The sequence below is a fragment of the Sus scrofa genome, chromosome 5 (genome assembly GCF_000003025.6).
Source record: "Sus scrofa isolate TJ Tabasco breed Duroc chromosome 5, Sscrofa11.1, whole genome shotgun sequence".
Taxonomy (NCBI): domain Eukaryota; kingdom Metazoa; phylum Chordata; class Mammalia; order Artiodactyla; family Suidae; genus Sus; species Sus scrofa.
The window spans coordinates 58,075,390-58,098,596 of NC_010447.5; the positions used below are offsets into that span (position 1 = coordinate 58,075,390).

The window sequence follows — 23,207 nt, forward strand, 5'->3', positions numbered from 1 at the left end:
CAAGGAAATTAGGGTATTAAAAGAAATAGAAAGATATCCCATGCTCCTGGATTGGAAAAATTAATATTGTTAAAATGACCATACTAACCAAAGCAATCTATAGATTTAGTGTGATCCCTACCAAATTACCTATGACATTTTTTACAGAACTAGAACAAATAATCCAAAAATATATATGGAACCATAAAAGGTCCAGAATTGCCAAAGCAATCCTCATGGGAAAAAAACCAGGCAAGAGGCATAACTTCCCAGACTTCAGACAATATTACAAAACTATAGTAAGCAAGACAGAGTGGTACTAGTACAAAAACAGACATACAGATCAATGGAACAGAATAGATAGCCAGAAATAAACTTGGATACCTATGGTCAATTAATCTTCAACAAAGGAATCAAGAACATAAAATGGGAAAAAGACAGTTTCTTCAGCAAGTACTGGACAGCTCCATGTAAATCAATGAAACTAGAACACACCCTCACACCATGCACAAAAATAAACTCAAAATGGTTTAAAGACTAATACATAAGACAAGATACCATCAAACTCCTAGAAGAGAACACAGGCAAAACATTCCTGACATCAACTGTACAAATGTTTCTTAGGTCTCCTGAGGCAACAGTAATAAAAACAAAAACAAACCAATGGGACCTAATCAAACTTAAAAGCTTTTGCAGAGCAAAGGACACCATAAAAAAAAAAAAAAAAAAAAAAGAAGACAACCTATGTAATGGGAGAAAAGTTTCAAATGAGGCAATGGACAAGGGCTTAATCTCCAAAATATACAAGCAATTCATACAACACAACAACAAAAAACAAACAATCCAATCAAAAAATGGGCAGGGAAAAAAAAGTGGGGGCAGGAGACCTAAACAGAAGACATACAGATGGCCAATAGGCACATGAAAAAATGCTCAACATCACCAATTATTAGGGAGATACAAATCAAAACTACAAAACTAACCCTAACCCTCACACTGATCAGAATGTCCGCTATTACTAGGTCTACAAATAACAAATCCTGGAGAGGGTGTGGAGAAACAGAACCTCCTACACTATTGGTAGGAATGTAAATTTGTACAACTACTATGGAAAACAGTATGGAAGTGCCTCAGAAACCTAAATATAGAACTACTAGGGAGTTCCTGTTGTGGCTCAGCAGTAACAACCCCAACTAGTGCCCATGAGGACGTGGGTTCAATCTCTGGTGAAGGCTGGCAGCTGCAACTCTGATTTGACCCCTAGCCTGGGAACTTCCATATGCCACACCTGCGGCCCTAAGAAGCAAAAAAAAAAAAAAAAAGAACTACCATATGATCTAGCAATTCCACTCCTGGGCATATATCTGGACAAAACTACAATCTACAATGCATAAATATACATGCATGTTCATAGCAGCACTATTCACAATAGCTAAGACGTAAAAACAACCTCCAAAAAAAAAAAAACAAAAAACAAAAAACCTCAATATCCACTGACAGATGAAGAGATTAAGAAGATGTGAAGATGTGGTACATATACGTGTGTGTGTGTGTGTGTGTATAATATACTATTCAGCCCTAAAAAAGGACAAAATAATGCCATTTGCAGCAAATGGATGCAACCAGAGATCCTCATATTAAGTGAAGTAAATCCCAAAGAGAAAGACAAATACCATATGACATCACTTATATGTGGAATATAAAATATGGCAAAAATTAACCTATCTATGAAACAGAAATAGACTCACACACACAGAGAACAGACTTATGGTTGCTGAGGGAGTGGGGTGGACTGGGAGTTTGAGGTTAGTAGCTGCAAAGTATTACATTTAAAATGGATAAGCAATGAGGACCTGCTGTATACCACAGGGAACTATATCCAGTCTCTTGGGGTAGAACATGATGGAAGATAATATGAGGGAAAAAAAATGTGCATATATGTATGACTGGGTCACTCTGCTGTGCAGTTGAAGTTAGCACAACATTGTATATCAACTATACTTTAATAAAAAAATTCATAAAAAGTTATATATTTTCAAGTATTCAAAATCCAAAATATATAAACTCTTACAGCTCAACAATAAAAAGGCAAAAAAAAACTAAAAATGGGCAAAGAACATGAATAAATATTTCTCTAAAGAGGATATACACAGATGTTCAACAAATACATGAAAAGATGCTCAACATTATTAGCCATTAGGAAAACGCAAACCAAAACCACAATATCACCTCATACCCATTAGGATGTTATAATAATTTAAAAAACACAGACAATAACAAGTGTTGACAAGGATGTGGAGAAATGAACCCTCATACACTGCTGGTGGGAATGTAAAATGGAGTAGTTGCTATGGAAAATACCTGAACGTTCTTCAACAAATTAAACAAAGAATTACAGTATTACTCACAATTCCATGCCTAGGTATATGGCCAAAAGATTCAAAACCAGGTATTCAAACAAATAACTTGTGTATGACTGTTCAAAGCAGCATTATTTACCCTATCCAAACATAGAAACAACTCAAATGTCCACTAACAGAAGAATATATAAACTGTTTGGGTGTGTACACACACACATTAATACCTTGAATTAACTCCTATTTATTTTCAATAGTATACAAATATTACTTATCCATGAAAAGGAATGTAGCACTACAAATACATGCTATGATATATATGAACCTTAAAAACATTATACTAAGGAAAATAGGCTCAACACGAAAAGTTCACATTTGTGTAATTCTGTTCATATGAAATATGCAGAACAGGTAACTCAGTAGAGACAGAAAGCAAATTAGTGGTTCCCAAAGGCTAGGGGGAAGAGAAAATTAGAAACGACTATTTAATGGGTGCAAGATTTTCTTTGAGATTGATGAACATGACTTGGAACTACATAGAGATGATGGTCACATAGCAAAGTAAATGTACTAAATATCACTGAATTATAAACTTTAAAGTGATTATTTTGCTATCTGAATTTTACTTCCAAAAAAATTCTAAATATCAGAATACAGAAAGAGATGGAAACTAAATTGGGCTTAGTAAAATTTAAATAAATGGCATGGTTAAGGGTAGATCATAAATGACTGAGAGAATATGAAGCAAAAGCCTAAAATAAAAAATGAACATTAATACCCTGCAGGACAGTGAAATAACTGGTAGGTAACAGGAAAAATGGATCAAAAACTAGGAGATTCAAACAAAAATCAAAAAATTAATACACATCTAAATAATTAAGGAAACTGGACTATACAGAAAAGAATTAACAAGCAGCACTTTTTTTTTTTTTTTTTTTTTAAATGGCCACAACCATGACATATGGAAGTTCTTGGGCCAAAGACTGAATCTGAGCCACAACTGCAACCCACACCACAGGGTGATACGTCTATAAGACAAGGAATGCCAAGGTGAGTAAACCATCTGAAGCTAGAGGAGACATATAAAACAGATTCTTTTTTTTTTTTGGCCACACCCGCAGCAAGGATGGAGAAACAGATTCTTTCTCACATTCCTCAGAAACTACCAATCCAGATGACAGCCTGATCTTGCAATTTTAGCCTCCAGAACTATAAGACAATATTATTGTTTCTGTTGATTAAGCCATCCAGTTTATGGTACTATTTTAATGGGAGCCCTAGCAAACTAGTAGCTCCTTTTTTTTCTAATACTTAGAAGTTAAATGTACTTCATTGTCAACCTTGAAAATATATCCCAGAAAATAAGTTATAAAAATGATGGCACATGGGTATACAATTCAAGTCCGTGTACAAACCTGTAGTTCAGTAAGAACTGTTTTATGCCTCTTGTTGCACTCAATCTTTTCCACTCGTGTTTTCAATTCTGCCAATGTCTTATCAAACACGGCACACTGCAGCGCACACAATTTTTCTTCCAGTAACCACTGTACAACCTAAAGAAATACATATACCTTTGTTATAGCAAAGAAGCAATTTTAGCAAGCAGAAAACAGTAAAGATTCTTAAGTACTAATAAGATAGTAATATATTAGCTAGTTTAATTTAAAAAAACCATACTGGCAATGCTATCTGCTGAAATCCTCCACTTCTATTAATAGAATGATATATACTATAAACAGAAAATTTCCAGAGGGGGAGATTTTCAAAACAATTTGAAATTCAAGTTTTAATATTTTCTCCCACTCCCCTCTATTGTGATTAAAACAAAACTAAAGGAAAAAACTAGTTTTTAAATTTTCTAATCTGTTACAGATGACATTTTTATGACACACTAAATGTTACTGCATTACTGAAATTTATATAAAACATTTCTAAATGCCTACTCACAATTTCCATATTTATCTCATTATGGACCCACAACAAACAGGACTCACAGTGCATGTTCATGGACCATACTCAAATAACACTCTTCTATGGTCACTCATGGACCATACTCAACCCTCAGTATACATAAAAGTTTGCAAAACTTTTTCACACAGCCATGCTCAGATTTCTAATAGCTCTATAAGAAAGACTAAATAAGCATTATTATCACCATATGATAAACAAAAAGACACTGGGAGAAATAAAAAGCCACTTTTTTTTACTGCCTCACTATTCCTTTCTCTAATGGGGATATTAATAATTTACCCGAGTAGAAAAACACTGGCCTAGATTATGTAAAATTTCACCATTTAATCTCCAACACCTTGAAAAAATAAATTTCACTTGAGTGAAATTTCTCTTACAAAGGCATTTGTCATCAACATTTGTGAACACATTTTGAAAAATATATTAAATACTATATATTCATTTCATTTTTTCTGCCTCTAGTCTAACACATACAGGGGGAAGTTTCTGAAGTCCGCACTTTAAATATTACCTTTCTCTAGTCTTTCTAAATCCTGGTCTGCACCATTTTTAATACTAAACCTAAAGCACATAACAAAGATTTTAGAACATAAGCATTTACAGTCATAAAACCAGCTTATGATAAAAATTAGAAAAACTAAAATGTTAACATATAGGAGTTCCTGTTGTGGCTCAACAGTAGCGAACAGAAGAGTGTCCATGAGGATGCAGGATAATAATCTCTGACCACAGTCAGTGGGTTAAGCATCCAGCATTGCCGTGAGCTGTGGTGTAGACTGCACATGTGGATCAGATACTACACTGCTGTAGTTACGGTGTAGCCCGGCAGCTGCAGCTCCGATTCAACCCCTAGCCTGGGAACTTGCATATGCTGTGGGTGCAGCCCTAAAGAGCAAAAAAAAACAAAGTTAACATATAAAACTCTAATGTTTCCACTAGAATAAAGTTCAATATAGAAGAATTAAAAGGTGAAAGCTGATATTCAGTTTTGTTACTAAAGCTAATTAAAAAAGAAGTAATAACTTCTCTTCCACATTGATAATTACTACCATATCTAAAAAGAAAAAAAGGCGTTCTTGCCGTGGCAGCGCAGTGGGAATGAATCCGAGTAGGAACCATGAGGTTGCAGATTCAATCCCTGGCCTCACTCAGTAGGTTAAGGATTCAGCGTTGCCACAGACGTGGCTCAGATCTGGCATTGCTGTGGCTCCGATTGGATCCCTAGCCTGGGAACCTCCATATGCCAACAGTGCAGCCCTAAAAAGACAAAAGGCAAGACACAAAAAATTAAAATTAAAAGAAAAGAAAAGAAAAAGAAAAAAGAATATATAGCTTTGAAAGAGTCAGAAGGAATTCTGAAATTAAATCATTAAGAGTAATAAGCTCAACTACTTCAACTTTTCTCTGTGAAAAACCTGAATACATCAGGAAAATATAGAATAATGTCAAAAACCTAGAAGAATAAAGATAGTGGTGCTTTTTATTTAATATGGTTTTAACTTATAATCTCTAACACCTTTTGTAGCTTCTGGTTTATATCTCCTTTGGCTGTAATCTTTACTTGAAATTCTGCCTCATATTCTTCTTCCATGTATCGACGGCGTTTGGACTGGACATTGTCCATGTCCTCTGATTTAGAACGTTTTCTTCTAAAAAATTCACCTGAAAAGAAAAAGTGTAATCAGTCAGGTATTTTTATTACAGCTAGACCTTAATGCTTATTTTCCATCCTCAGCAAAATATTATTTCTAGCCATCAAAACAGCACTCTCAATCACTGTATGAATTGTTTTTGGGACCAGAAAAGTAAGTGGATAGCTTTTAGCTTTAAACTTGAAATGATTTTCAATATTCTAAATGAGAACTTCCTAGTGGCTGAATAAGCAATGTACAAACAATATAAACATAGTACATTTTTTCCCTTGAAATCTTTGTATTAAGATGGAAGATCAACTAACAATATGAGATGAAATCATCTAAAATTCATTCCCTTTCCTAAATTCTACAGTGCCTTCACAAGTCACAGATATCTCAGCCTTCATTCTCACATTACATACTTCTAACTGTGCTAGCTTTAATTATTTAATTCTTCCTCCGCAATAAATTTTTTCCCTCAGTAAAGCTAGGAAAAATTCTTCCTTAATCATCAGCCTTAAAAAAATAAAATAATAGTTATTCTTAATGCATCTTAAAAACATTTCAAATATATACAAATAATAAAATCAGTGTCATTATAAAAGTAAATTTGGTAAAGAAAAGACAAAGACCTTAGAAATTTCTGTTTCAAATACTGGTAACACTCATGAGATGATAAGCAAATTTTATCTGATTTTTCTTTTATTTATTTATTTATTTTTGTCTTTTTTTGCTATTTCTTGGGCCGCTCCCGCGGCATATGGAGGTTCCCAGGATAGGGGTCTAATCGGAGCTGTAGCCGCCAGCCTACGCCAGAGGGCCACAGCAACGTGGGATCCGAGCCGTGTCTACACCACAGCTCATGGCAACGCGGATCATTAACCCACTGAGCAAGGACAGGGACCGAACCCACAACCTCATGGTTCCTAGTCGGATTCGTTAACCACTGCGCCACGACGGGAACTCCTGATTTCTTTTTCAATATATAAAAAGGAAAAATTGTAAATTTCCACACTTATGAAAGGCAAATGACCACATGTGTCCATACCTCTCCCTCTCCACTTCAGTCAAGATCCATATCTATGTACCTATTTTTAAAATCCAATTCTATTCTACAATTTCTCTTATATCCTAATTTACATAAGCACAGATGGAAAACTACACAAAACAGAGAGTTAGAGAACTCAGGTTTCCTGACTTCTAGTCCAGTGATCTCCCTATAAGCCTAAAGACAGTCCCATCATTTCCCTTTCCCATAAAGCTTAAAAACTGTGAGTACTGGGAGTTCTCATCATAGCGCAGTGGTTAATGAATCCAACTAGGAACCATGAGGTTGCGGGTTCAATCCCTGCCCTTGCTCAGTGCGTTAACGATCTGGCGTTGCCGTGAGCTGTGGTGTGGGTTGCAGACACGGCTCGGATCCCATGTTGCTATGGCTCTGGCGTAGGCCGGTGGCTACAGCTCTGATTGGACCCCTGGCCCGGGAACCTCCTCATGCCGCAGGAGCGGCCCAAGAAATGGCAAAAAGACAAAAAACAAAAACAAAAAACAAAAAAAACCTGAGTACTGAGACACATGCTTCCACTTGCCTATATCACCACAGACAAAACTCCTATAGTTCCATGCTCTAAACGCAAATCTAAACCAATTTCTCAAGACATTCAGATAGAATCTTACTAAACAGTAAGCTTATTTCTTAAGGAATAATGAAAAATATAAACAAGTATATGTAATAAATAATACTTTCAAGGATCCTTGGGTTAGCCATCAACAAAATGATTTACTTAAATTGCAAAATTTTATAATCAATTCATGGATGGAAAAGTATTTTCCACAGCCTTAAAAGCAGAAACAATTTTTAAAACTATTTCAGGTCTGATTGTACATGCTTACTTTTCTCAGAAGGTCTTTCATCCTCATGTATTACTCGTTCTTCTTCCTCAGCTTTGCTGTCCTTTTCAGTACTTTCTACTTCCTCTGTAACAAAAATAGAAAAGAAAATTATTTTCCACTAGAATTTGTAACAGCTCATTATAATTTACACTTTTGGTTTAATTATTCAGTTAATAATCTTTTATAAAATCAGAGTTTCAAAATGTAAACTATTGGGAATAAAAACAGAGCATGAACTGATAGAAATAAATGACCAAGTCTACTTTTAAATGTTCCTGCAAATTCATAATAAACTCTTAAAATGGGAAAAATTTAAGTGGAAAAAAAATAAAGATATAGATTTTAAAACAAAGAATCTGAGTAATTTACTATCACCAATAAATTAATAAAATGTGAAAACTACTACAAAGCATTCAGACTCCCTAATATTCAATTATTAAAACTAAATAGTGGTTGTGACAATTAAAAAAAATTAAAAATTACTGGCAAATTCAAAACAATATTTTTAAAAGACAAGCTGAATAATTTTAGTGGTTATGGAATAGTCCACTAAAAAAAGGGGAAATCTATCTTAAAGATAATAAAAATTTTACTTAAAAATAATAGCTATTTTGATACCACTGCCAATGGCTGAGTTAGGTGCTTGACATATAGTACTTAATATTCCCAAAATAATCCTATACTATAAACAGTATTTCAATCATCATATAAATGAGGAAAATAATGTTCAGAAAGGTTAAGTAATTTTCACAAGAGGCAAATAAAATCTAACAAGTAAGGTGCCATCAAGGAGTTCCCATCATGGTGCAGCGGAAACGAATCCGACTAGGAACCACAAGGTTGCAGGTTCAATCCCTGGCCTTGCTTAGTGGATTAAGGATCTGGCATTGCCGTGAGCTGTGGTGTAGGTCGCAGTCGCAGCTTGGGTATGGCGTTGTTGTGGCTGTGGCATAGGCCAGAGGCTACAGCTCCAATTAGACCCCAGCCTGGGAACCTCCATATGCTGCGGGTATGGCCCTAAAAAGAGAAAAGAAAGAAAAGAAAAAAATATTGCTAAAAATGTCTACAGAATTGCATTGTTACAAATAAAATTCTAGTGGTACCAGAAATGACCTTTAGTGAATAAGTCTATAGCTCCTCAACTAACTTAATCATTTGGGGAAGAACAAACCACTAACATGTTTGGGTTTCTATTTTCCCCCTTACATCCCTGCAACTGGCTCCCCAATAGCTTCAATAAGGCTTGCCATACTTCATGATATTCTGCAACCAAAATTAAATAAGCAATGAGGTACACAGCATTACATATTTTGGTAGGAATATCTGCTTCAAACCTCAGGGTTTTAATTCCAACAACCATCATGGGTTTTAAAAACTTAAAAGGGGAGTTCCCTGGTGGCACAGCTGGTTAAGGACCTGGTATTGTCACTGCAGTGGCTTGTGTGGCTGCTGAGGCTCAAGGTCCTGCCTGGCCAGGGAACTTCCACAAGCTGGGGAACATAGCCCAAAAACAAAACCAGCAAAAAAAACTTCAGGGTTTTTAGGTGAAAATAGAGACTGGGAACACTGATGAGCCTATTACAACATTTTTTCACACTAAAATAAAACAATAAAAATGCAAAATAAAAGACAAAACAAGAAAGTTAAGGTGATACATATAAAGATTACTGAGATTATTTTTAAACTTTAAAATCCATGAGTATTAAAAAACTTTCCATTTACCACCCTATGCTCATTAGCGTTTTAAGATCTCATCCCTCAACCCCAGTTCAATGAAATGAAAATTTTTCTCCCTTGTACACTATCCATTCATTACAAAGCATTTTTTCCTATATCTATTTTCCCAAGTTTTCTTGCCTTTAATACTGAGAGTAGTGACTCCTGTAGTTTCCTAGTTCCCAGAGTTCAGAAACCCAGAGTAATTGGGCTACTTAAGATAAAGGTTTACCTAGTCTTTATTTAGCAAACCGTCAAGTACTCAAACAATTAAAATTTGTCCTAGCTCCAATTAAGGTAGCATCATGACAGATCATTCAGAACACAGCAGAACAAATTGGCCTGGTTTGGTTTGCTCTTTTCTTCAGACATTAGCTCCCTTTCTTTGACAGATATGTCAAACTTAATTTACAACTCATTCATTTTATTCAAAAAACCTCTTATCTTCCAATTCCCATTTTCCTGATGTGTCTAGAAGATATAACGGGATTCTCTGTATTTAAAACACTCATTGGGCGCTTAAAATAGACAAACAGATTTAAAATTTATGTTCAAGTTTTACCTGATAAAGAACTTGAGATTTAAAAAACGGTATTAATGGTCTATAGAAAGGAGTAAGGCCCTATAGTTCTTTAATATTTTTTATCCACAAAGCCTCAAAGAATATAAGTGGACCTCCATCAACTCAGAATAATAATCAAAGATCCTTATATATAAATAGATTTATATATACTTTCAAGTAGTTTCTGGTACTCCTGAAACTCATCCAAATAATTAGGTTAAGACTACCTTTTTTTGGGTAAAAAAAATCTATTTAATTGGTACACACGGAAGTCCCCAAAGCAGACTATTGATATATCATTATTAAACAGCTACTTGTGAAGGTTTAGCCAAAAAAAGGGTGGGGTGTGCTTGGGGTGGTAGACTAATAAAGAAGTAACTAAGACTACCTTTTTTAGAATTTGTCTTCATTCACAGTTCCTGCTATAATTCCTCCCATCTTAGTGTAGCTTCATTATAAGTTGGCATGTTTCACATACAGTTCTTTCCTCTCAACCAGACTGGACATTAAGCTCCCTAAGAGGAGGTACCAAAATCTTGTAATTTTGGTAACCCTAAACATTTTGGGAAAGAGCTGAGACAAAGTATATGTTTAGTATCTTTCTGATGATTGGTACTTTTAATAAGATTCAATTAAATGAAGGTGGGAAAACAGTATTGTAGAGGATCAGAAGGCAGAATTTACATTAGGAGTTAGTTTCCCATTTTCAGAATCACACTGAATAGAAATTTATTCCAAAGAAATTTGGATAAAACTGTTGCCCTGGATCAGGGGTTGGCAAATATTTTCTGTAAATGGCCAAAACATAAGTATTTTTGAGCTTGTGGGCCCTACAATCTCTAACTTGACTATTCAATTCTGTCCTTATGGTGGGAATTAATGATAAAAAAAAAAAAACACGCAGGATGTAAACAAATGAGTGTGGCTATGTTTCAATAAAACTTTATTGACAAAAACAGAAAAAACCTATAGGTCATGATGTGCCAATCCCCTGCCTAAGTTAATGGTTCTATGAAAATACTTAAAACCAAAAAATCCTACAGACTAATTAAAGAAAACATACCATCAAAAAAATGAGTTCCTGTTATGGCTCAGCAGGTTAAGAACCCGACTGGTATCCGTGAGGATGTGGGTTCGATCCCTGGCCCCACTCAGTGGGTTAAGGATTCAGCAGCGCCATGAGCTGCAGCATAGGTTGCAGATGTGGCTTGGATCTGGTGTTGCTGTGACAGTGGTGTAGGCCAGCTCTGTTTGACCTCTAGCCTGGGAACTGCCATATGCTGCAGGTGCAGCCCTAAAAAAAAAGAAAAAGGAAAATGGCAAAGAAGACAAAAAAGCAATCTGTGGATAAGGAAATACAAACGGCTATATAAATATAAAATTCTCAACCTCACAAGACATATCAGAAAAATGTGGCATTATTGGTAATGTGACTTTACCAGAAAAATTTTAAAAGCTTTATTTAACTAATAGCAGTTTCCAAGTAATATCTGCTCCTTTTTAAAATAAAATTGGGGGAGGGAGGAGTTATTTTATTGCCTCCAATTCTCCCATTTTCTTTGAAACTCTCAATTAGGCTTTCAACTCCACTGCCCCTTGTCAAGGTCACAAATGATATCCAGGTCATTAAATATTTTTCTCCCATCTTATTTGAACAGTAGCATTTGATATAAAAATAAGAGTTGAGTTAATTACCTCTTGGAACATTCTTTACTTGAGTCCTAAGATGACAAAATCTATTTTCCTTTTTACCTTAAGATTTTCTTGGTCTCCTTTGCTTGGTTCTTCCTCATCTCCCCAAGCTCTACACACTGGCCTGCTAAGAGTTCAGTTCTTGGACTCCAAGGTAATTTTATTTGTCACTCAACTTCAACTAACGTCTATATGGCAACCAGTCGTAGTTTTTTCTAGACTTGTCCAAGCCTTTGCCCTAAAATCCAGACATACATCTAACTTGGGCAACAACAGTCATTTGAAATCTTTCTTACATACTCCCCTTTCCAAACCTTGCTTCATCTGTAATCTTCCTCAACTCTGAAAAGAAAAATCTGCAACTTCTACACTAATAAAAGGTTTCACAAAGAAAATCTAAATACATAAGACAGAAACCTTAGATTCTATTCACATGCAATTTGCAATTAACTATATTCATTAGCATTTATGTTCATCTTATTTATTTTAAAAATCCAAGGGAAAAACAACCAGATTTTTTTAAAAATCTGAAATATTTGGGAAGAAATCACATCAGAATTTAATGTAATATCTTATTTATTCTAAAACAGATTTTTCTCCTCAAAAGTATTAAGAAATAACAATGGTTTGGAGTTCCTGTCATGGCTCAGTGGTTAATGAATCTGACTAGAAACCATGAGGTTGCAGGTTCGATCCATGGCCTTGCTCAGGGGTTAAGGATCTGGTGTTGCCGTGAGCTGTGGTGTAGGTCGAAGACATGGCTCAGATCCCATGTTGCTGTGGCTGTGGTGTAGGCCAGTGGCTACAGCTCCGATTAGACCCCTAGCCTGGGAACCTCCATATGCTGCAGGAAGTTGCCCTAGAAAAAGTCAAAAAGACCAAAAAAAAAAAAAGAAAGAAATAACAATGTTTAAAAAACAAAAGAGCAAGAAGAGGAAAGCTTGTTCTCCCACTTCTCCAAGAGAAATAAAAGGAGAGGGGCCAAAAAGGAGGGAGAAATGGAAAATGCAGTAAGCTGAAAGCAAGGAGAATGGCTCAAGAGGAAGGAATTGTCATTAAGTGGTCCTCTAAGTAAGTGAGAATGAAGACAAAAAAGAATGGCCCTGATTTCAACAATATGTGCATCAATGTCATTCCACTGAGAACAATTAGGAAGGAGACTGGCAATATGGGAATCACAGTTCAATTAAATTAAACAGAAGTAAATGAAATGGTGGTAGCTTTGTTCACAAAGAATGGCTCTGAAAGAGAGGAAAGATGGAACAACAGCTTGAGGTGAGTGTATGGTAGCAAGAGTACATGGAAGGTATAACTAACATGTGTACCTCCTCTAGCGTTTGAATTTTCTCAGAGAGAAACATTTTTCCTAGCCTTCTTAAACAGACTATAATTTTAAACAGTTATACTTGGGTGTAAGTAACTGTTATCAGTTATTATTATAGTATTATGTAACAATACTACAGTGCTTTCAGGCCTATTAAGGAATACCTGTGACACTTTTATAGATCATTCATCTATCTTTGTAAAATTAAAATAGTTTTTCTATTTGTTTTCTAATATCTTTCATTATTTTGTTTGCTGTTCACACTCATCAAAACTGCTGTATTTGAACAAATTTGCGAAAGAATCACCTGAAATAGTACAGCACATAAATGTTAGCACTTAGAAAAGCCAGACTCTGATTTGTAATTGTGTTCTGAAAACATTAAAAATTAGTCAAGAATGAAGAATCTAAAGAAAGTAATTTCTCAACAGATGAACAGCAACAAATCAGTAGAAACGCATTCTCTTACCATATAAAGAGGACAGAGATCAGTTTAAGAACCAGTGAAGAAACCATACCTCAACCTACAATATACAAAACTTTTTTTAGGACAGGGGACAGAAAATAAAAGTTCAGTTACCAGCTAAGAAATTAAATCTATCACTAAACTTCTGCTAATTGCATACAATCAAATAAAAGTCTGTAAGTGACCAAAAATAAACCCAACCCTGAATTTTCAAAGTATGGAACAGGAATGGCTTAATATTCATCTTTTTGCATTTAATGGCACTGTGTGGAAAGGATGGCCTCCAATATCCAAGAATCTAACATAAACATAAAATATATAAACTCATTAAATAACAAGCTTCAATTTGTGATGACTTTTTTTTTTTTTTTTTTCTTTTTGTCCTTTTGCCATTTCTAGGGCTGCTACCGCAGCATATGGAGGTTCCCAGGCTAGGGGTCTAATCAGAGCTGTAGCCACTGGCCTACACCAGAGCCACAGCAACGTGGGATCCGAGCCACGTCTGCAACCTACACCACAGCTCACGGCAATGCTGGATCGTTAACCCACTGAGCAAGGGCAGGGACCAAACCCGCAACCTCATGGTTCCTAGTCGGATTCGTTAACCACTGCACCACGATGGGAACTCCTGTGGTGACTTCCTTATAAAGATTATCAGAGGTTTTGTTCAAGGACTTGCCCTGATATCACTTACTATCTATATACTTAATTGGAAAATGAGTGAAATTCACCCTACACGGTGTTACCTATTCTCTAAAATGTAAATTTCATCATGTCATTCTCCTCTACTTGAAATCATTCAATGGCTCCCCAGTACTAGAACATGTTAAACATTGTAAGCAAGGTCCTCCACGACAGTCTTTTCTTACATTACCAATAATTTAATTAATTCCAAAAATATGTACTGAGCACTAATTGTGACCTAAATAAGCATTTTTTTGGCCTGATGATGATGGCTCAGAGCAGAGGTGATAGCAATGAAGATGCTAAGAGGCTTTATTCTAGATCTTTTCTGGAGGTAGAAACAATAGGATTTCCTGACAGACTGGATGTGGGATATAAAAGAAAAAAAAGTAAGAATGGCTCCAAGATTTCTGGCCTGTATAAGTAGAATGGAGACACAATTCAGAAGGACTACCTTCATTAAAACTCTATAATGAACAATGAAAGGAAAGTGCTTTCCTGAATACCCGTATATTCTCAAAAAGTTACTCTCCTCTAAACTCCCAGAATACTAATTTAACATTATTACTATATTCACAACCTTGTATTTAATGGCTTTTGATTTAATTCTTGTCAGAATTCTCAGGGCAAATAATAAGTTTTACCTTTAAATCCCCAAGCCAAGAAGATCCTGGCCTTTCTATACACATAGGTTGAATGAGTGAATGAGAATGCTCTTTAGAAATGAAGTCAACTTTTAGTAAGAAAAATTGACATGGGGGGGGTCTCTGTATCTTCTAGGCCTGCCTTTTTTTTCTCCCTTTGAACAAACTAAAAACCAGATGTTATGCCTCTTGTTACAAGGTTACTCTTCTCCCAGGGCTCTGAGGGTAAGAAAATGTGATACAATGAGAACATAAGGGTATTCTATGCCAGTCTGAAAGAAACTGAGCAAAGTTTCACATAGGAATGATGTTGGGAGTTTTTCTCATTCTCTCCTTAGAGAGATGGGAAAGATAGACACTGACCAAATCACGAAGTTTATACACTTTTTATATAACAAGTTTGAAACTACCCTAAAGTAATAAGGATCTAATGAAAGAGAGGAACACAATCAAATAAAAGATTTGAATTAGAGACCATACAGAGAATGAGGGGAGTAGGTTGGGCAGAATCAAGAAGGCTGAAGAAGCAAATGGATAAAGTCTTTATCAAACAGATAATTAGGCCTCCAGATTTCTGGCTTCCAGCAATGGTGGTATCATTCCCTGGCAAAGATTATTAAAAGAATCATATGCCAACAGGAAAATTAATCGTAAAATGAGATTTGTTACATTTGAAGCAAATAAACCAGTAGGCTGTTAGAGTCAAAGTATTTGGTTGCTATGTGGTAAGAAGAACAATTACTAGGATTTTGATAAATTATGTACTGGAAATTGCTATGTCATAGTGTTATATTGGTTCACCTTATCTCTGTTCCCAGCCTATAGGCCCCTTAAGGGCAAGGGCCATATTTTACTTATTTTATCTCACTTCTCAGCACTTCACACAATGCTGCTCTCAGAGTGGTTCTTTGTAAATTCTGAATTCTGTGAAGTTAAGAATCCATGAAATTAAGAGATTACACTAGTCACCACCATTCTCAACTTTCTCTGCAACTAGAAGAAATTTAAAACTTCATGAGAATGTTTTACTGAGCAGTTTATTAAAGCTAATCAAAATTTAAATAATATTCTAACCTGGAGAGCATGTCTCATTTTGTGATATAACTTCAGACTCATCTTTTTCACCCGAAACATCCTCTTCATCAGAGAGGACCAAAAAGGCTTCTTTTGGTAAACTCTCACTACTGTCTTGTTTAGATGGTGAACCAAAAGAACCTTCCATCTTCTCTTCCAAATCTGTATTTGTCTCATCAATTGGAAGGAGAGAAGCTTTAGAAAAGCAAGTAAGTTCATCTTCAGCAGGTGCAAGCTTTTCCAAAATAGGAATAATTTCATCTGTCTCCATAGAATCTGTATTTTCTAAGATATTCTCATTTTTGTCATCTTTCATAACATTTTCACTAATCGTTTCTGCAAGGTCTGAAGAATTTTCTTCTTGATTCTTTTCACTTTGGTCAATTTCCATACTGCTAGATATAGCCTCCTCTCCAAGAGCAGATTCTGTAATGGCATCTTCTTCTACCTTCTTTTCAGGAGACAGATCTGAAGAAATAATTGTATCATCTGTTTCTAGAGCCTCTTCATCAGCATCAATATTACTATCAGCTTTATTTTTCTCATCAAATGAGAAAATTTGATCTAACTTTTCATCATCCCCCTTTTTCTCAAGAAAATCATCATTTTTATTGCTACAGGACTCTGCACTGTCAGTTTCAGGAACTGGTTCACAAACTGGCACAGAACTTGGTTCAAAGGTGGGATCAATGCCTGATTCAGAAGATGGTTCATCAGAAGTTGGTTCATCAGAGGCTGGGTCAACAGAATCTGAATCACCAGGAGCTGGATCACCAGAAGCCAGATCGCCAGAGGCTGGATCATCAGAGGCCAGTGATCCAGAGGCCAGATCACCAGAAGCTGGCTCATCAGAGGCTGAATCAATGGAGACCCGTTCAGTGGAGACTGATTCACCAGGGACTGGTACACCAGGGAGTGAGTCACTGGAGACCAGTTCACCAGAGACTGTCTCACTGGAGACCAGTTCAGTGGTGACCATTTCACCGGAGATCAGTTCACTACAGGCAAGATTACCAGAGACAGCATCACCAGAGGCAGGATCAACAGAGGCGGGATCAACAGAGGTGGGATCCACAGAAGTGAGATCACCAGAGGTTAACCCTTCAGAGGCCAGATCTCCAGAGGCAGAATCTCCAGAGCCTGTACCTCCAACAGCCAGATCGCTGGAGGCTATATCACCAGAAGACGGTTCAGCAGTCAGTTTAGAAACTAGTTCAGGAGTTATATTATTAGGAAACAAAGGTTCACATTTCAAATCATCATCCTGCTTGTTTTTTACATTAACATTTAAGGTACAGGGTGTTTCTTTCCACTCTGATTTACTTTTTTCAGAGTCAAAACAAAGCTCTTCTTCAATGCCATTCACCTCTTCCTTGTCATTAATATAATCCATATTTTCCAAAGGTGAGGTTGGGTCCAAATCACCATTTTCATGGTTGCCATTTAACAGCTTGACATCAGTTTTCAACAGTTCTTCTTTGACCTTGTACACTGCTTCAAGTTGTTGACGATCACTCACTCTCATTGTTTTTCGAGCCTTAAAGACTTTTTTCTGTGGTTCTTCTATACCATCCATTTTGAATCTTTAAAAAGAAAGAGAGAGATAGAGTTTAATAATTGAAACAGAAGTCACCTAATTATAGACTTACTATAAACTGATCTTCTAAGCAAGCAGCACTTTATGTAATTTTGAAATAGTGACATATAAAAAAGCATAATCCTTGCTATGTTTTAATTTTCATATTTATTGCTTTTACATAGTATGAAATTGATAATAGATATAGTTCATAAAAGATTACTAGGCAGTATTAGGGAAAAAGTGACTAATTCCTAGTTTTCACTCTCAGTAAGCTAATAGATTCAGAGTCTGGAAGAGCTACATAAGCATAAAAATATACATGAAGTAAAAAAGTAGTTGTGTAAGGAAAAATAAAAGTATGAGAATAAAAGCAGTAGGAGAATCAAAGAGAGGTATAGAGATAAGGGGAAAAAACACAGGAGAATTAAGAAACAGAAGAGTACATCTGCAACCAAGGATATCTAAATTAACAATTGTAAACATATCAATAAGAGATTACTATCAAGAAAGTAAAAAGACAACTCACAATAGAAGGAAATACAGTTGACCCTTGAATATTAGGAGCTTGAATTTCATAGGTTCACTTAAACTTGGATTTTTTTTTTCAATAAAAACATACTAAAATACTAGATGATCCACAGTTGGTTGAATCTGCAGATACAGAGAGCCAACTGTAAAGTTATACAAGGATTTTCAACTGTGAAGAAAGGGTCGGCATCCTTAAAACCCACATTTTTCAAGGGTCAACTGTATTTGCAAACCATAAATGTGCAAATAATGTATCTGATAAGAGACTTGCATCTGGAAAATATAAAATACTGTTACAACTGAAAAGTAACAACAAAAAACAATTTTAAAATGGGCAAAGGACTTGAACAGGCACTTCTCTAAAAGATAAATAGCCAATAGCCAATAAGCAATAAACATGAAAAGATCCTCAATATCATGAGTCACCAGAGAAAAACCACAATGAGGTAATACCTAATACACACCACGATTGCTATATCAAAGAAAATAATGGGTGCTGCCTCATACAATGGCAGTGGAGCTATAAAATGGGGCAACTACTTTGGAAACATGCTGAACAATTAATCATTAATTTTTAATTTTTCCCCTTTTTTGTAATGTATGCATGTAAAGCTATAAATTTCCCTCTAAGCACTGCTTTAGCTGCATCTCACATTTTATTATGTCATATTTTCATTGTTGTTCTATTAAAATATTTTCTAATTTCCACTGTGATTTCTTCTTTTATCTGTTACTTTAAAAGTATGTTTCTCTAAAAAAAAAGTAATACATTAGTACCTCATGAAGCACATGTAAAAAATAGAAGGTTGATTTAATATTAAAAAAAAAACCCCAAGCAATGTAGGTTACCAGTGAGTCATGAAGCATTTTTACTTATTTTTAAAACATACTTTATTTTAGGCCTAACCAAGGCGTCCGCTTGTAAAAATATTGTAGAGCCCTAAGCCCCAGTTCCTCAAATTGTTATTTTATTTGGATGGTCTTTGCAAAGATAATCAAGTTAAAATAGGGTCATTAGGGTGGGCCCTAATTCTGTATAATTAGTATCCTTATAAAAAGGCAGATATCTGGGGACGGACGCACACATGCACTTGTGCGCATGCACACATGGGAGAACACTGACTTCGTGAAAACTGGGGTTAGTCAGCCCAGCCATAGCTAGGAGAGATCCTTCTTTAGCTCTGTGGAATAGATCTTAGCTCCTTCAGTGGGAGCATGGCCCTATCAACACCTTGATTTCAGACTTCTAACCTCCAGAAATGTAAGACAACATAGTTCTGTTTTTTAAGAAAAAAAAAAATTTTTTTTTTCAAGCAATGTGATTTACCACATAAACAGAATAAAGGGTGAAAATAAAAGATCATCTCAACCAACAGAATATTCATTCAATGAACAAAATTCAATACCTCACTCATAATTAAAACTCTCAGAATCTAAGAATAGAAGGAAAAAGCTTGAACCTAATAAAGATTAGCTACAAAAAAATGCAGATATCACACTTAACAGTAAAGTAAGATCGGTAAAGGGTTAAAGCAAGTAAAGTAAGATAAGGATGCTATCACAGTTTCTGTGTTAACATCTGGCCAGTAGTAAGGCAAAAATTTGGTCCTAGAGGAAGACAACATTGCCAGTCTGTAGGAATAAAACAAAATATCCCTTAAGGACTAAGATAGACCAGGATCAAGAATACTGCTTTTACATTGGATTTTTATTTAACATCATCATTTCCAGTGGGAATGATGTTATGATACATTTGCTTTGGTTGGAGAAAGGAAAAAAAGCAGCCTCTGAAGTTTGGGACCTTTATCTGAGGCTCAAAGCTAGGCCTCAATGTTATTATAAACTGATCCAATGCTGGACACAAAACAACCTCAACATTCAGTTTAGACAAGGTCACTCACTGTGTAACCCAGCAACCCATAAAATACTAAACATTGCCCTATCTGACTAAAGGGGTGATGGCTACTTTTTTATCAATTGCAGCTTTATCCTGACTGTAGTTTATCCTCCCTATAGATAACAGTTACTGAGAAACTCAAGCATAGAATTGCCCCTACTTTGCAACAGCACTGAATCCTGAGTAAGGCTCTACTTCTCAAAACTTCCCCCACCAAAATCCAACCTATACTATAACTAAACACTTTATCAGGTTTTAATAACATCCTCTTACTGATATGCCTCACAGTGTCTCCTTGGTGAGCACTCTCCCTCAGTGCAACAAATAACAAACCCAACTTTTTCAATTATAGGTATATTCCTGGTGTTCCACTGTTCTCCAGCTGAAAGGCATAAAACAAGGGCCCAGACCATTTGTTGGAAGCCAGTAAAACTTGAGAACCAACCATTTTGCCTGTGGTACAAAATCTGCATTCATTCTCTCACTTGAAGACAATTACTAATATTTCTTAGTCTTTCTATCCTTTTAATTTAAATTTTAAAACTGAGTAAAACTAATTACAAAGATCACCTTAAAATTAAGCAGAAATGTCAATGCAAAATTATCATAGGCACTATTTTGAGAGTTATTAACCACAGTCTAAAATTTAACTTCAGAATTTTTCCCACCTACTATCCAGTCTAACCTCATGCTAACTGAAAATTTTTCTGCAAAGAAGATACAATGCAAATTCTGTAGTCACTTTTGCTTGCCGAATCCAAACATACAAAATAATTAAATTTATAGTACAAGGAGTATGGTCATCCTTTAAATTTTAATTTCCAAATACTGAATTGTAATTCTTTTGGACTATGACCTCATAATAGCCGTATTTCTCAGCTATTATACACATAACTTGCAGTTATCACCAGCTTCATTAAAGGCAAAATTCCTCTACTATTCAGTCATAAAAAAGAATGAAATAATGCCACCTGCAGCAACATGGATACAGCTAGAGAGTCTCATACTAAGTGAAGTAAGTCAGAAAGAGAAAGACAAATACTGTATGATATCACATATATGTAGATTCTAAGATATGGCACAAATGAACCTATCTATGAAACAGAAAAAGACTCAAAGACATATAGAACAGACTTGTGGTTGCCAAGGGGGAGGGGAAAGGAGAGCTATGACTGGGAATTTGGGGTTAGTCACTGCAAACTATTACATTCAGAATGGATAAGCAACAAAGTCCTACTGTATAGCACAGGGAACTATATCCAATTTTCTGGGATAAATCATAATGGAAAAGAATATTTTTTTAAATGTATGTATGTATGTGTATAACTGAGTGACCTTGCTGTATAGCAGAACTTAGCACAACACTGTAAATTAACTATACTTTAATTTTAAAAAGTAAACACTCCTCTAAAAAAGTGTATTTTCATTATTTTTAGTAACCTCATTAAGAACATGTATTATGCAAACAGAAACATGGATTTGGATTCCAGCTTTCCCATGTACTTACTATATAACAGAGGGCAAGTTACCTAAAATTTCAATATTTAGTTTCAGCTGCCTTAAAAAGGGAATATCGGCACCTGCCCCAGAGGTTGTAGTAATGATTAAATGAGATCCTATACATTAAGCACTTAAAAGGTAGTTAGCACTCAATAAATGCTATCATCATAATTGTCTATGTATATTCAGAATGTTTTAGGTATAAACTAGAGAATGTGAAATTTCTTTTGTATATGAATTTTAAAAACCCAACATAACATACATGACATTTAATGTTAATTGCCATAACCAATAATACTTAATATATAAACATAATCCAAACAGTAGGTTTTATCAACAAAATTGCCATTCAATTCAGTAAAATAAAGGACTACCTATATAAAGAATTACAGAATAACTACCATCTATACCCACAAGGGCGCACACTACAGCCATTTACCAGATCTTTTATGGGTTCTAAGCATAATGAAAAACAGACAAAGCAATAAGTATCATGAATAACCAGTTCAAACTAGTTCAGCCATATCTATGCAAACCAATCAGTAGTAAGTTTTGAAAAATCTATTTTGCATAAGCAATGTATATTTAAGAAAGACACACATTAGAGAAGGGTGTGTTACCTGCAAACAAGTCTCCATGACTACATAACCAGAACAAAACATTTCTAAAGATCATTTTAAATACTGTCATCTGGAACTTGAGATACCATTCACAAAACTATTCTACAAAAGAAATACTACTTTTTTTAGGTGGCAACACTAGAATCATGAAGCTCTTACATGACTCTAATTTATTTTCACAGGAAAAACCCCCTTTATATTTTACAGCAGAAAATGTCTGCATACCTAGAAGTAAATGTATAAAACATGATGAACTACTTTCTCCTGAAAATATTTTGTCAGGAGAAAGACAGTAAGAAAAAAATATTTTTAAGTCCTTATATATTTATATTCAAGAACTCTGGGGAAATACCATCACTTTAAAATATAATTTTTTTTCTACAGCATCAACAAAGCTTTCATCATTACCAAAGGAATTTATATTTAAATAACCAAGAAGGGTGTGTTACCTGCAAATAAGTCTCTATGGCTTGGATTTTTTTTTTTTTTTTCAAATTTTGGGTAAATTACTTTTAAGGAAAGCCCAATGAACCTCTTCTTCTTTAAGTGAAAACATTATTTTCTTCTCTGCTTCATCCCCCTCCACCCACTCCTCTCACTCCTCTTTCTAGCAAAGAGATCATAGCTATGAAATAACAAAGGGAAGTATTACCAAAAGCTGTAATGCCCTAGCCTACAGTCAGCCTGCTCAAAAAGCTCAAGAATTTAAGTGGCTGTTGAAGAGTTGCTCACAAACTCAGCCAATCAGGAGCCAGCATTCTGATTTCTGCCCAGCAACAGGAGACAGACAATAAGGTCAGAGAAACATGGTTAAAACCTGGATTCACAATACTTCAGTGAGGTTCTTTATCTGACATAAGCAATCTAGAACATAATTGCATAAAATTCTAAATCTATAACATGCATTAAATATACAACATAATAAATAAGATTTATACCTTATATGCCATTTTAATTTATCTTCTCTTTAAAAATGACCATGAATGCTTCCAGAAATATAAATCAGTTCCCTAGCTGGGGAATGAGTCAAACACGGACGATACATAACAAGAACAAACTTTTCTATACGACAGGTTAGAATCTGTAA

The 23,207-nt window shown here is 35.3% G+C and overlaps 1 protein-coding gene across 7 annotated transcripts in view; it reads right to left on the reverse strand.

The window, feature by feature from the left end:
- Positions 1-23,207, reverse strand: part of ATF7IP (activating transcription factor 7 interacting protein) — a 127,247-nt gene that overhangs the window by 52,656 nt on the left and 51,384 nt on the right. For all 7 annotated transcript variants that reach the window (XM_003126462.5, XM_005664060.3, XM_021092312.1 and 4 more), the window contains 4 exons: positions 15,997-17,579; positions 7,835-7,918; positions 5,824-5,969; positions 3,752-3,889 (listed from right to left, as the gene is read on the reverse strand). In XM_003126462.5, coding sequence (XP_003126510.2) covers positions 3,752-3,889; positions 5,824-5,969; positions 7,835-7,918; positions 15,997-17,572 — 1,944 coding nt within the window. In that variant the 5' untranslated portion in view covers positions 17,573-17,579. The remainder of the gene's footprint in view (positions 1-3,751; positions 3,890-5,823; positions 5,970-7,834; positions 7,919-15,996; positions 17,580-23,207) is intronic.